At 40.6% G+C, this 14,901-nt stretch overlaps 1 protein-coding gene across 7 annotated transcripts in view; it reads right to left on the bottom strand.

Annotated features, from left to right (window-relative positions):
* The window catches only part of LOC120956685 (transcription factor kayak), a 139,072-nt gene that overhangs the window by 80,514 nt on the left and 43,657 nt on the right, over positions 1-14,901 (bottom strand). For 3 of the 7 annotated variants that reach the window (XM_040378359.2, XM_040378367.2, XM_040378374.2), the window contains one exon: positions 9,546-13,431. The exons of the other annotated variants lie outside the window; for them this stretch is intronic. In XM_040378359.2, coding sequence (XP_040234293.1) covers positions 13,059-13,431 — 373 coding nt within the window. In that variant the 3' untranslated portion in view covers positions 9,546-13,058. Of the gene's footprint in view, positions 1-9,545; positions 13,432-14,901 lie in introns of those variants that run through there. 7 annotated transcript variants of the gene reach the window in all.

Here is a 14,901-nt window from a genome sequence, read left to right on the forward strand (position 1 = left end):
TTTGTTTACAATTGGACTGGTTTGTTTACAATTCGACTGGTTGCAACTGGATTGCAATCGTGCAATAGATGCTTTAGGTTGAACTATTAAATTATTGTAAATCTAATTTTAATTATGTACTTTCTACTGGACTTGTGTCGAAAGTGGAAATTTGATTCATATTTTAGTGAAATGAAAAAGAAATAATTTTATTTTTTTATTTCTCATAGAGTTTCATCACGCGAGTTTCCTTTCCGTCCAAGAACAGTCCTGTGATCTAGTGATGGGCGTTTCGGAGCGCACCAACCCGTTAGTCTGGAGCCGGCTCCGACTTTTTCCCGAAGCCGGCTTCACACCAACGGCTCCGGAGCCAGCTCCGCTCCGACGACTCCGGAGCCGGCTCCGCTCCAACGGCTCCGCACCAATGGCTCTGCAGCCGGCTCCGGACTAACAGCTCTGCATTCACGGCTCCGTTCCAACGGCTGCGAAGCCGGCTTCGGGCCCACTGTTCTGGAGCCGGTGACAAATCAACGGCTCTGGACCAACGCCTCCGGACTAACGGTTCAATAGAGACAGCATTGTACGATGGCGTAATAAAAAAAAGAATATATCTTCTCGTGGAAGCTAACACACGATGTGATTGCAGTATTGACATGTATGACGTTGTGTAGCATTCATTGGTCTCGCCTTTCGTAACTATATTCGAAACTCATCGATTTTTTTGATAAATTATTTTAAGCATGACCTTCTCCGCTATTTACGGATTTCCTCGATTGAAACTTTATTGAAAAAGTTTGTTTGGTCCCTTGTGTTAAATCCAGCTCAGGAGCCGTTGGAGCTGAGGCGGCTCCGGAGCCGTTGGAGCTGAGGCGGCTCCGGAGCCGTTGGTGCAGAGCCGGCTCCGGAACCGGCTTTGGAGCCGTGGGTGCGGAGCCGGCTCCAAAATTATCTGGAGCCGGTCGGAGCCGGCTCCGACTTTGGAGTAAATTACCGTTCCTTCATAAAAGCAACTGCTATTCGTGATGGTTGAGGAGCCGTTTTTTTTACTATTACTCTGTATACTGCTCTGTTACTCTGTGGCTGTTACGCCACCACGCGGAAAAGCATACTAGCGTCATATACCACATATACTAGTATCTCTTCCCTCCTAACAGCAAAGCATGATGTACCCAGAACATAAATAACCAGCAACAGCGACTTTAGGGTCCAACAGGTCTGACACGCAGACTGGATGCAAGTGACCACTTCATATTTCATCTCAGCCCACTACAGTATAAACTGTTACAATAAGTTTTTCGTATAACGAGCATATTCAAATGCTCTACAAGTACCTTTCTTCACGAGGAAAATCTCGCATTGCGATCCGAGGTGTGTCGTATGATAATATTTTTCATTTTTCCTACAAATTATATGATAAAGAGTAGGAGAAAGAGATGAATATGAGGGTCACCGAGTAAAGCACTTGTATAGGGAGAGTAGTGGTTGAGCCGGGAAGTAAATGTTGAACGGTCCTGTTGTAACAATTATAATTAGGAAATAAACCATAAGTATATTTGTGTTTATGCATAGTGGCAGTGGCGCGTTAAGCGGTGGGCGGCCGCCAGGGGCCCCGACGATCTAGGGGGCCCCGTCCTTGTGGATGTACGACTTCGTATCGATTCTACCCCCCCCCCCCCCCCCTCTGGATGGGACTTTTACCATCTACAGGCGGTCCCCGAGATACACGGTACCTCTTATACGCGGATTCGGAGATACGCGGTTTTCTAAATTTGACAATTCTTTGAGCAAATTGTACTGATTTGACACATCAATTGCAAATTGCCAAATAATTTCCGTTTTGATCGAATGTTAAAAACTATTTCAAAAGGTTTAAAACAGTTATATTCAGTCAGAATAATATCAAATAATTCATAAAGTGACTGAAACCGCCCCTTACTTGCAAAATTACACGAAAATTAGTGAAATTTCAGCTGGAAATCACGAGATTCGACTTACGCGGAAATTCGAGATACGCGGTATTTTGCGGCCGTTTTCGATTCCCATTAACCGTGTATCTCGGGGACCGCCTGTATTTCAAAAAAACTCATTTTTAATTCATTCATTTTTCCCATCGCTTTACTCACTGTATTTTGTCGAGGGCCCCAAACTGCAGAAAACCGGGGCCCCATACTATTCAAAGCAGCACATTAAATGTTCTAAGAAATCTGCCAATACTGGCATCAATGTCGCAAGCGAAGAACGCTGCGACACGCGCGCACAGCTCAAATCAATACCTCATCATCGTTGGCGCAAAGAATAGGGCAGAGTGAGAAACCGTAAATTTTTGCTGGTGTGGGTGGCCTGTGCACGAGACACCCAAATCCGAAAACACGCAGAGCAACTTGCTGCTAAAATGGAATGCACAGAACGCTGCGCTTAACTTCCACCGAAAACCCGTTACACAACACAAGCATACAACACACCCAAACAAAAATTTAAAGTCCCCGAAACACAATTCACCGACTCGTAGCCGGTAAAATTAGCAGGAAAAATTGACTAACATCAAGCAAGCAACGGTGCTCCAGTGGGTAGAGGTTTCATTCGAGAATTGATGGGCAAAACGGCTCCGAAGCCGGAGCCGGCTCCGACCGCCTTTTTTCAACCGTCTCCGACGCTCTTTTCAATTTGGCTTGGATGAAACGTGCCTGTGTTTGTCTGGGGCCCCTATACTTCTTTTGAAGATGTGTGCCGAAAACAGATAGCTGTTTTCACGCGAAAAATGGTATTCACATCTCAAGCCTGAGATCGTGGAGCGTGCCTGCTTTTAACGCAAAACCTTAAATTTTCACGCAGGGCCCTTCTCAACTTTTGTGGTCAACTGACTAAAGGGGAAATCGGCACGGGGTGGTATTCATACAACTTTTTGCGTGAAGACAAAGTAAACAACCGTTACAGCTATACTAAAGCCAAAACTCAAAGGTGGTTTACGGGGCCCCAACGATTATGTGGACTCTTCGATGAAGGGGCCCCGTCGGTAAGGGCCCCGTCGTTAGGGAGGCCCCATCAATAAGGAGCCCCGTCCATTTGGTGTCTTGGTGTGGATGGTCGATGCACGAGCTCACCAAAAAAACGCAGAGACACTTGCTGCTAAAATCCAATGCACGGAACACATTACAGCGCTGAGTTTAACCACAAAGAAAACCCGTTGAAACAGCCACAAGCACACATCATACACAGACAAAAATTTAAAGGCCCCAATACACCGGCTCGTAGCCGGAGAAATTAGCAGGAAAAATTGACACCAAGCTCGCGTCGCTTTAAAAAGCCTAGGAAGGTCGTTTGGTCAACGGTGCTTGAGTGGGTTGAGGTTTCATTCGAGAAATGGTTAAATCGATGTCATTGTGTGCGCTCTTGGCTGGGATGAACCGTCCTGTACTTGCATACGGGGCCCCTGCTACCTCTTTGCGATTGTGTGCCGAAAGCAGACAGCTGTTTCACACGAAAAATGGTATTCACATTCCTGGCCTGGGATAGTAGATTGTGTGTGTCTTTTAATGCAAAAACTAAAATTTTCATTCTTGATCCTAATCGAACACATCAAGTTTGTGGACCGAAGAGAAGGGGAAATGGGAAAGGTTTCAGTTAGAAGGAAGGGGGGAAGGGTATAAAAATACTCAAGGAACTTAAGGACCTTGTTCATTTATATATGGGTTTTATCGACTATTTCAATTTTTGCGAATACAACAAGACCAAAAACCGTTACAGCTGCATCTACATACAGCCATACACAGCCATAATACGAAGAACAATCTCCATTGCCTCGGCCATCTGGGGCCCTGTTGATGATCCCGTCGATTGAGGGGCCCCTTCCATTCGGTGTTGTCAACCCAATACACCCCCATTTTCCCTCCGGGTGTTAGGTTTACAATCAGATTTACTATTACTACCAAACCTATTAGAAGCATATTTATTTTATTTATCAGAAGCATTTTACTATCAGAAGCAGAAAACATTTGCCTTTTTAACATGTGCAATATTTTTGTTTAACATGTGCACCTTAGTTGGAAGCGTAGAACGCTGCGATACATGCCCACAGCTCAAAACAATATCATTTCATCATCGTTGGCCCAAATGCATTGAACGCTACGCGCGAGTTGGGTAAAGCGAAATCCGTTACAAGAGATGCCTCACGCAAACTACATGCACATACGACATTAAAAGGCTCCGAAACCGATCTCAACACAACGGTTCTTAGCCGTAGAAATTAGCAAGAAAAATTGGATGACACCAAGCACGCTCTTTTTATCTGTTGAGGTTTCATACAAGAATCGATTCCGAAGTCGATGTGTGCGCTTTTTAATTTGGCTTGTGTCTATGTTATCTCGCAAAAACTAAGAACTCGTGCCCCGGCTAACCTTTGGGGCCCCAGTCAAAATTGTGGACTGGACGAAGTGATGGTAGAAAGGCAAGCTGTTGAAGGGTTTGGGTCAAAATTGGAAGGGTCGACGGAAAGGAAATATCGATATGAATGATCACTTAAATTTTGACTTAATTAAGCTGTCGGCGGCGGTCGGCAAAGTCCGGCCCGCCACAATATGCAGTCAGGCCCGAGAAAATATTTGCCCAATTTTGAAAGATAGGAAGATCCTATTCAATAAAAATTAACTGAACATATTTTAATATGACAATTCATATCGTTGAACTCTTCCAAATTCGATCACCATAACATGAATTGTCGGACCAATCAATATGGCAAAATTTGAGGAGAAATTAGAAAATAGAAACGAATAATTCCATAAAAACCTGACTGTTGATTTTACGAGAACAATGGTTATTGGTTGCTAACTATTGCTTTTTAAGGATGCAACGATTTTCTAGGAGTTTTTTTTTAAGGAAATGCACTATCAATTTGTCTGACCTGGCCTTACTTGTCCGTGGCCTCATACTAGTACTGAACGATTGAACGTTTTTCTCGATAATTTTTCAGCTATTAAGGTTTTTGTACCATCTTCAGATATATCCTGAAACAAATTTGCAACATGGAAGGAAGGGTACATTGAGAAGCGATATTGCAATTTTGCTTAATTGTTTGGAACTTTGTATGACTTTTGCACACTATGCTGCTGACTCTTAATTGAAGAATCTTTACAATCAATTTTAGTAATTTTAAGTTAATAAAACGAATTTGAAACTTGCTTGGAAGATATAATAATTTAAGAAAAACAACAATATAACCAATTGCATTGTTTAATATCATAAACCAGTTATTTTGTGTATTAACTGTAACAATATAATAATGGATGTGTAACAAAATGCATTCTCCTGGCCCTCAACGCTCGATCATTTAGAAAGCAGCTGATCTAAAGCAGTGGTCTCCAGCCTGTGGTCCGCGGATCACTTGAGACAAACATACTGCAATCCAGGGTATTTCCAGTTACATTCGAATGAAAATACTGTTTTTTTCGCGTGCAAGAAGTTATCGCTCTGACCGATTGAAAATGAAGTGGCCGCAATTCGAAGCAAGACGGTACTTCAGTATTCATTGTAAACACCAACGTAAAAGCAAAATATTGTTTTCATGTTATGCTCACGATGACGATTTTAAATCAAATCGTCCGTATTATGAAACACAAGCTGGAAACTGTAAAGTAGGAAAGAAAATATCGTTTAGAACCATCGTTCTTGTCAATAAAAGACAAACGTAACTGGCTTAGCGAAAGCGATAACTTTCCGACTTACAACACGGAACAAAAAATTCCGAAACCTTTAACTTCTTTTGAGAATAAATAAAACCAACTCCGATCATGGCAGAAAATTTATCCCAAGTTGCATTTAAGATATCACGTGGTGGAATCTGGAATCAAAGTGTATGTAGTCCAGGTGGTCTCATAGCATGTTTTTCAAAACCAAATTTGAATATCATTTTTTGACAGAATGGGTGAAAACTTTTGTTCAAACAAGCTTTCTTGAGGCTTGATGAGTAATCAAAACACTCTTAAAATCTTCATTCAGAAGCAGAAGCGATAAAAATCAGCCTTCTAAATTCATACACCTACGTGGATAAGCCCACCTGTATATTATACCCACTTAGATAGCTGCTCAAAAACTGCTACAAAATGCAAACAGCTGAAAGGTGAAATTTCAGCCTACGAACTTACAACGAAAAGGGCCCCATTACTGATTGTTTAGTCATTGATATCGATTAAAAATTGGCGAAAAAAAGTATTGGAATTGAAGTTTTTATTGATGCGCAGGGTGGCAGTCTATTCTGCTCATGTTCATCTCTGTTTCATAAAGTTTTATACAGATGTGAACTGTATTTTGTCGAAGCAAGTTTGTTGATTTGGTATGCACTCCTGGATATCACGAAATTTCAACAAGAACAGCAAAGTGGTGTGAAGATTTTTTTCAACCAAAACGTTAATTCCACAAGCCGAATATGCACCTAAAATTTTATCGGGGTGTCTGTAAGTAACCGCTTACCCAAATCAAATTTTTGTTCATCACGAACAAGCGGGCATCGCATTATATTTTCTTTTGAGGCTCAAACTGACTTACATGTCGTTTTGACAGAATAAATAAATGCATTTTCAGTAATTTGTTTTACAAATATTCAGTGAAACGACAAAACCATGTATTACTCAATAGCTTTCAGTAAAAAATGTAACTGCAGCAAACTTAGAAAATTGTATATGATTCGTGCACCATTTCAGTGCAGTGTATGATTCGTACATCATTTCGCGCCCCCCCCCCCCCCCCCCCCATCGATGGATTTGGTGAAGGGGCCCCGTCTACCATAACGCCTAGGGCCTCGGAGAGGCTTGACCCGCCACTGAGGACGAAACTACAAGCTTCTTGTTTGTCTGGCTTCTACCGAAGTTCTGACATAAACTTCAACGCTTGAACACATCATTGTTCACTCACACACCCATGTTTTCAAGCGTTTATATGAGGCAATGGGTTAAATCGAGCTGTTCAAGAGGAGTTTAAGCTAAAAATGTAGAAAAGTTGTCACCTGGGAACACAACCATTGGATTGACACCACCATCTTTGCGACCGGCTCTACTGTTGGGGGTATTAAAAAGACACACGATCGAAGCAAACGTGCATGTGATATGCAGAAAATTTCTTTCCAATTCAGGTAGGTTAGTGGAAACAAAACTTGAATTGAATTCATACAAAAGAGGATTCTGGATTTGTTTATTATGGCGAGCGTATGGTGCTGCACCTGTCCGTCCAGAATCTGGCGGCTTGTTGGCTTAGAGTCGGTATCATGACGCCGATTGACCGTCAATGCCTTGGAATGGGTTCGGCTCGGTAGGTTCATGTCCTTTGGTCTAGTGTATTCCGTGCATTTGTCGCGCCACGGCGGTAGACCCGGCAGTAACAAAGTTAAGACAAACTTTTCCCCGGTACGGATGGCGCTTAAAAGTTCTTTTTCTTATTATTATTCTTGTCATTACGGCCTACGCCAGGGGTCGCCAAACTACGGCCCGCGGGCCGCATGCGGCCCTCGAGAGCCTATTATGCGGCCCGTGGCAACTTAGTAAAGATCTAAATAAATAGCTAATTTTTGTGACTATTTTTGAAGAAAATGAAATTGTTGCTTTTCAGAGACGTAGACAATACTTCATTAATAGAAAGCTATATATGTTTTGTATATTATGGTAGTGTTTTCTTATAAAGACGAAATTTAAACGTTCACAATATTTACAGGCAACGAAAAAATGGCCCTTAACTCAATGATATGTGAAGTAATGCGGCCCGCGAACTGAAAAGTTTGGAGACCCCTGGCCTACGCGATCATGTTGGCCTTTTCAGGACTTGACTTAGTTTACTTAGGGTACTTAGGGGTACTTAGTTCTTGCTACGGCGGACGGTTCATACGCGGTTAGAACCCACGACGGACATGCAGATGTGCGGAATGATGGCGGTGACGCGGGCCCGCTCCTATCCAGCGTGCAACTTGCTTACTGCCACACTGTCTGCTGCCCGGTGCATACGCAGCAGGCAGGAGGAAGGATGCACCTCCTCAACAACAAAACACCATCATGAACCAGCGGCGGATCTAACGATAGACGGACTAGGCGGTCGCCGAAGATCTTTAGTCTATAGTATGCCGTATGTCTACAAGTGAACAGAGTATTAGCGACAAGGGCCCCCGAAAGATGGTTGTTGGGCCCCATTTGCACCGCCTCCCCCCCCCCCCCCCTCCCCATGTCGGCAAAAATTTTAGGGCCTATGACCGATGATCGTAAGTTTGGATGGCCACCCCTTCCTCCGCTGGCAATTAAAGTATACTGTTCAATCTCCCAACAGCTGTGTGCCACTACCCCTTCCTCCCGGTCATCAGTTACCATTTACAGGGACCTCAACTCGTCTTTCCGCCTAGGGCCCCCGATTCCCCTAATCCGCCTTTGTCATGAACACGTTCTTTTCTTTGACCGATGGATCATAACATTCCGGAAGAAAACACATTTGGCGAAAGTGTTGCACACACACGCACGCTTACACCGGTGCGCAGATGGCTCAGCATATCTGTGTAATCTACTTCATACGAAAGCAAAAAAGCTTAGTGTAACAAAGTTATGCTTAATGCTTTACACGTTCAGTTCGATGGCAGGCCCCAGGGACTACCTGTGAACTTTCCAGTGTGCCGGTTTCACAATCAGCTTGCGTTCTAGATGCCGACGGAACGGAAAGCTGATGAAACTCAGCGCCGAGATGAACGTGTTAATGCGAATTAGAGTTCGGCGCGTGAGCTGGCGATTCCTTAGTCATTTTTACGTGGCAGCGTTTGAACTCATTGCGCTTTTTTGGTTTGATTTGTGAAAATTCAAATGCATCGCTCCAATGTGTGTTAACGGTTTTTTAAGCGCCACAATAGCTCGCGAGCATTGACCACACGCGGGAAAGAGATAGCGCTATGGAGGGAAAAAGCACGGACGACGGCTGACAGCGATTGGCCGTCTGACGCACCAACACATCCAAACCTTCGACAGAGCGCTCAGGCGAGGGGTATGAAGCGGAGCAAGGGACGGGTAGCTCGACGAGCTGCTTGACAAATTTGCCGTTGGAGGGAAAAAGATGGCATGAGAAAATTCTCAGAACGCCATGATTTCTTCCGTCGCTTTGCACAGCGGGAGATTTTGGTACATTTCCTGCGCAGGAAACTGCTCGAATTTGCGCAGCGGGCAGTTGCAAACCGACCAGCGATAGAGGTGTACACTTTCTTATTCAAATTTCCACCAAATATCGCAGCCAGCCCCTTTTCGTGAATATATTTCACACCTGTACATAAGTGACAATATTTAAACACATCTTTCGAGATGTTGCAATCAAAATCAAACACTAATATTCTTGCACAAAAACAAAAGCCCTGACACACAACATTTCTACTCAAATCAATCACCACGCCTCGCCCGTGAATGATGTACGCAGGCCTTCAATACAGAAGTGTTTTTGCGCCAAATAAGAATAAGAAATATATTAAGTGCAAAATGTGTAATGAGCATGAATGTTAGTGTTGCAAATGCAACTCCGTTGGCTCCTCGACGGCTGCGAACAAAATATAACGACCGTTTCACTAACGTACAAATCTTCAATATATTTAAAAACGGACCAACCGATTATAAAAAGACAAGCTTAGATTTCAGTAGTTTTAAAAACCGCGATCTATCGTTCGCTAACTTTTAAAGAGACCGTTTGTTCTGCGCACGGTGTATTTATCCCTTTTTTCCGGCGATGGCCGTTCCGCCATCGCGTTACGCAGCGAACGTTGCCCTTTCTTAAATGTTCGAAATTCGAAGATCGATCTTGTCACCCTATCTAAATGTCTAAACCTATCTCCTGTCATTTAGCTTATTTACATTCCGCATGCCATAATAAAGGACACGCGGTTTGTCGGCACGGTTACTCGTAACAGTTAGAGGTGGCGTTGCTGCAGGATAAGGTTCAGGCATTTCAACAGAAAGTGTAGATATAGCATGTTCAAGGATTAAAAGAGAAACAAAGGATGAATAAGAGGATAGAGTGTTTTTAGGTAGAACTATTATTTTAAACTTTAAATTTTAATCACCTCCCCTTATCCGGAATGGATAAGCCTTTTTCTCAGTGTATTGTTGCACCATAAGGCATGTTCTCTCCAAATTTCAGCAAAATCGGTAAGGTGCTTCATTTTTAACAAAATATTCACATCAATATATCTTGATGAAACTGTCAAAAAAAGTGAAAGGGTAGCGGAAGAAGGGGATGTAGGGGTTAAAGGAGCACAAAAAATCATATCCTATACTATTATAAACTGTCTATGTAGCTTAATTGACTCAAATCAACGTTTTAGTTATATCTTAATGCAAAACATACAGTACATACAGACAAATACGATACAAAAAAGCCTTTCATTTTTATTGATAAGAAGAAGATAAGAAGATGAAATTAATTCTTCATCTTGTACTTGGAGTAACGTCTTACGCGGACATGCCGGACTATATAGGCTTGCGAGACTTAATTCATTATCACGCAGCCGGATAGTCAATCCTTGCTACGGAAGGACGGTATATTCTAGGCTTGAACCCATGACGGTCATATTGAGTCGTTTGAGTTAACGATTGTACCATTGAAGCGCTCCGATGAAGTTGAAGGATGAAATTAAATAACATATTAATTTGAAATAACGGAAAATTAAACCCAATCGTTCAGGTGCCGTTCAACACGGTGATACAATTAATAAATTCTGCTACATGCCTTTTATCCATAGTATTCAACACGTGTCAAAAATATGTGATTTTTTTAAACATTGAAAGGCGAGGCCGTATTGCTTAACCAATTAATTTATTGAAAGCTATAATTTAATGAATTTTAATTAAGCTGTAATTGCAATTGTTCATTGACATTTGAATGATCAAACCCATAGTTGAAACAAGAACTGAAACCTTAAACCTTCGAGTAATTTACATTCAATAGTTAATTTATTCTTAAATATGTTATCTCAGCAATCTGAAACGATTCATTAAATAATTTTGATAGCAAACAAAAGACAAAAATTACGACAAAAATACGCTTTTTCAGGCTAATCGAAGACTAATCCTTACCCAACTACAAAATAGATCAAAATAAATTGTGATGAGAAAAAAACAATTGTTTAACTATGAATTCACAACCGGCATCGCGAAGCAATAGACACATTTTACACCGTTTTCGAGCCTAAATAAACAATGTTAAGTCGCTTTTGAACATTAGCCGACATCGCGAAAAAATGACACATATTAACATTCTTTTAAAGTTCATTTTGCTTTAACAGAGTTCATTAGTTGTTCATTCATGCGTTTGTTTTTGCAAACATTTAACCACTGCTCAATATCGTGGCAAACTTTTAACATTTGCAAACATTTAACCACTGCTCAACCACTGTGTCATAAAAAAAACACAGGGAATAAATTCGAGCAGTATAATTAGATGACTGTTAATTAGTATCGCATACACTCTTAGTGATCGTTTATTTAACAACGGTCTAGACTCGAGAAAATTAACAAAAGAACTCAATGCGTTCGTGATGCCAAATTCGAGCAATTTTAACGACTCTGGTTAATTTTTAACGATTGTTAATTTTTCGCGATTGTGTAAGGGCCATCTTTTTCGCGGCAATAGGTTAAACAAAGTCGAGCAGTACAAAAAACGACTATTCATTTGTATCACGTACGCCAGCGGTCGAAAAGTCTGACCCACCGCGACATTCAATCTGGCCCGCGAAAAATAAATGCCAGATAGAAGATTTTGAAAGATAGAAAGAACCTATTACTATAAAACATACTGAACATCTTTTAATATGATATTTCATACCGTCGAATTCTTCCAAATTTAACTATCGATTGACGGACTAATCAAAATGATGGAACTCAAGGTTAAATTTCCTGTATATTACATTACAGGGTTTCGAATCATATAAGGGAATAGTTCAACCACTTAGGGGAATGTTCCAAATCGGTAGGGGAATGTTGCAAGCAAGCTGTGGATGTTTGCAATCACTTAGGGGAGTTGTGCAATCGATTAGGGGAATGTTGCAAGCGTACTGTGGAGCTGTCATCAGACTGTGGGTGCCGCAGTAAATACCTTAAAATATTTTCGTCAATCTAACTAACTTATCATGTTTAATTATGGCTCCGCAGCAGGATTTCTTTAGTTTATCATGTGTACAGCAGACTCCCACACGAAAACAACTCCAAACGATGTTTTTAAAAAAAACTTCATCGGTATCAATTTGAAGCTTTTTACACCGGCACCCACCGTCTGATGACAGCTCCCCAGTACGCTTGCAACATTCCCCTAATCGATTGCAAAACTCCCCTAAGTGATTGCAAACATCCACAGCTTGCATGCAATATTCCCCTACCGATTTGCAACATTCCCCTAAGTGATTGAACTATTCCCTTATATGATTCGAAACCCTGTAACATTGTTTCTACATGACAATGGTCATTTCCATTTTAAAATTGGAACGATTATTAAAATAAAAAAAAATTGTTGTTTTTACGAGTACAACGCTTTCTAAGAGTACAACCATGTTCAAGAAGTATGTTTTGAAAGGAATCAGATATTAATCAGTTTGTCTGGCATGGCATTAGTTATTCGTAAAGCATTAAATAGTTTTTGGTGCTTGGTGAAATGTTGGTGAATTTGTCAAGTACGTTAGCCTCAATATTTTTTCGACCGTAAAGGCTTTTATATCATCCCCAAAATATCCCCAATTATTTTGTAGTATATGAGGAACGGTTCATCAAGAAGCGACATTACTCTTGCTTTGTTGTTTTGATCGTTTAAATATGAATTATTTTGTTTCAAAAATGTTACAAATTCATAATATCGTTGTAAAAATCCTGTATTCTCCTGGCCAACAGCTTTCGATGATTAAATAAATTGACCCTCCACCACAACAGTTTGCCGATCGCTGATATTCACTGTTAACGATCGTTTGTTTAACGAAGGTCTAGGACTAGTCCTTAAAATTAACAAATGAACTCAATGCATTCGCGATGCCAATGTCCAACAATTTTAAAGACTGTTAATTTTTAACCATTTCTTTCGAGATGCTGGCTAATATTGCACTATAGACTACATAGTTTCGATGGTTCTGTACTGGTTGGTGTAATAAGCTCCAAGGGATTTCGGTTGGATGGAAAACTGATCGGGGCTGCTATCGGTGTTAATCCCGTACCACCCTCCATCAGACTATCGAAGTTAAACAGTCCACTCGATGGTGTCGACATTCCAACCGATCCTCCAGCGTCAATTCTAGCGATTAATGGATATTGTGCAGCTGACTTTACATCTAAGCTATCTGGACGTGTAGGGCGACTACCACTTGCTTCACTTGATGGTTTGGTACCAGCGAAACTAACGCCTACGAGGGGAATGAAGCCACTGCTAGTCGGTGTCGGCGTCTCAAGACTCTCGGTGTGTGTATTTGAAATTTTTAGTCTGAAAATAAGAAAAGAATTATTCGTTATTACTCAATATTGCTATGTACGTTTGACGGATCAGTGCTGTACTATTGGCTAGCAATATATCAGCTTTTGAACAAGACAATATAACTATCCAAATCGAGTTTATAATAAAAAATAATAACCATTGAAAGAATATAACGCAAAAGTTCTTTGTCAGCGGTTTAGTCATTAAACCCCTGCACATCAATAATATACAATTGAGTATTGAATTTAATCACAAGGCTACGAATCGCAGAGGAATGAAGTTTATGCTAATATAAGCCGGCATCGCGAATAAAATAACACATATTACAAGTCGTATAAAGTTCATTTTGCTTTAACCGACTTCATTTGTTGTTCATTCTTGTTAAAATAATCGATCGTCAAAACAGTTAACGACTGCTCGATAGCGTATATAAGCAAACACAGCGAATAAATTCGATAAGTATAAATAAAAGACTGTCAATTCACATACATCACATACACTCTTGAAGATCGTTGGTTTAACGACGGCCTAGGACCAGTCGTTAAAATTAACAAATGTACTCGATGCGTTCGCGATGCCAAATTGGAGACATTTATAACGACTCTGATGAATATTTAGCAACTATTAATGTTTAACCATTTCCTTCGCGATCCTAGTTATAACTTCGATAGCCATTGTCATAGTAACATGCACACAATCAAGACAAATAGGACGCGAGAAGAAAAAAATTGTCCTATTGGGCTGACTGTGTCATCTGTCCCTTGTCTTAGATCATACATTGCCTGCAATATGTTCTAAGGAAAATGAAGGATTCCTTAGTTTAAATCAATAACCATTCGCAGGAAGAACATTCAACAAATATTTTGCAGTGAATTACAAATATCTGTGACGAATAAAAAACTGAAATCAATAAAAAAAAATGATTACACGCGTTTGTGACAGGACACAAACAAAGTATATAAATACATTATGGACACGTTAAATTTTCATAAGGATTATAATGATGAAGATGACCCACCTCTGACCCCTACAAAGGATAAAAATGTTTGAGGTATCAAACGATAATTTGATAAAGCTACAAATATTCAAACGAGTAGATGTTGGAGAGCTTTATACATGTTGGAAAGCGCCTACCACAACTATATGGACAGTCGTTTTTCGCAATTTGCGGGAAATCCGTAATGTCGAAGAGAGATAGATAAAAATAGTGAATGTATTAGTAGCGCAGAATACTATTTCACATCTTTGTATATTTTATTAAATTTTTTAACATTTCCACACGCCTTTTTATGAAATATCAATTTATGGTCGTACCATAACTATAAAGACACTTCGAAAAGCAGGTTTTGTGAGCTAACTGACGCATTTCAAATTCGTTAAAAAATATTAATAACATATTCTAGAAAGACTTTACAGAAACTTATTTTTAACTATGTTTAAAAAGTATTTGTATAACTTTATTTGGGTCTTTAGAGTTTT

Source organism: Anopheles coluzzii, chromosome X, assembly GCF_943734685.1.
Source record: "Anopheles coluzzii chromosome X, AcolN3, whole genome shotgun sequence".
Taxonomy (NCBI): Eukaryota; Metazoa; Arthropoda; class Insecta; order Diptera; family Culicidae; genus Anopheles; species Anopheles coluzzii.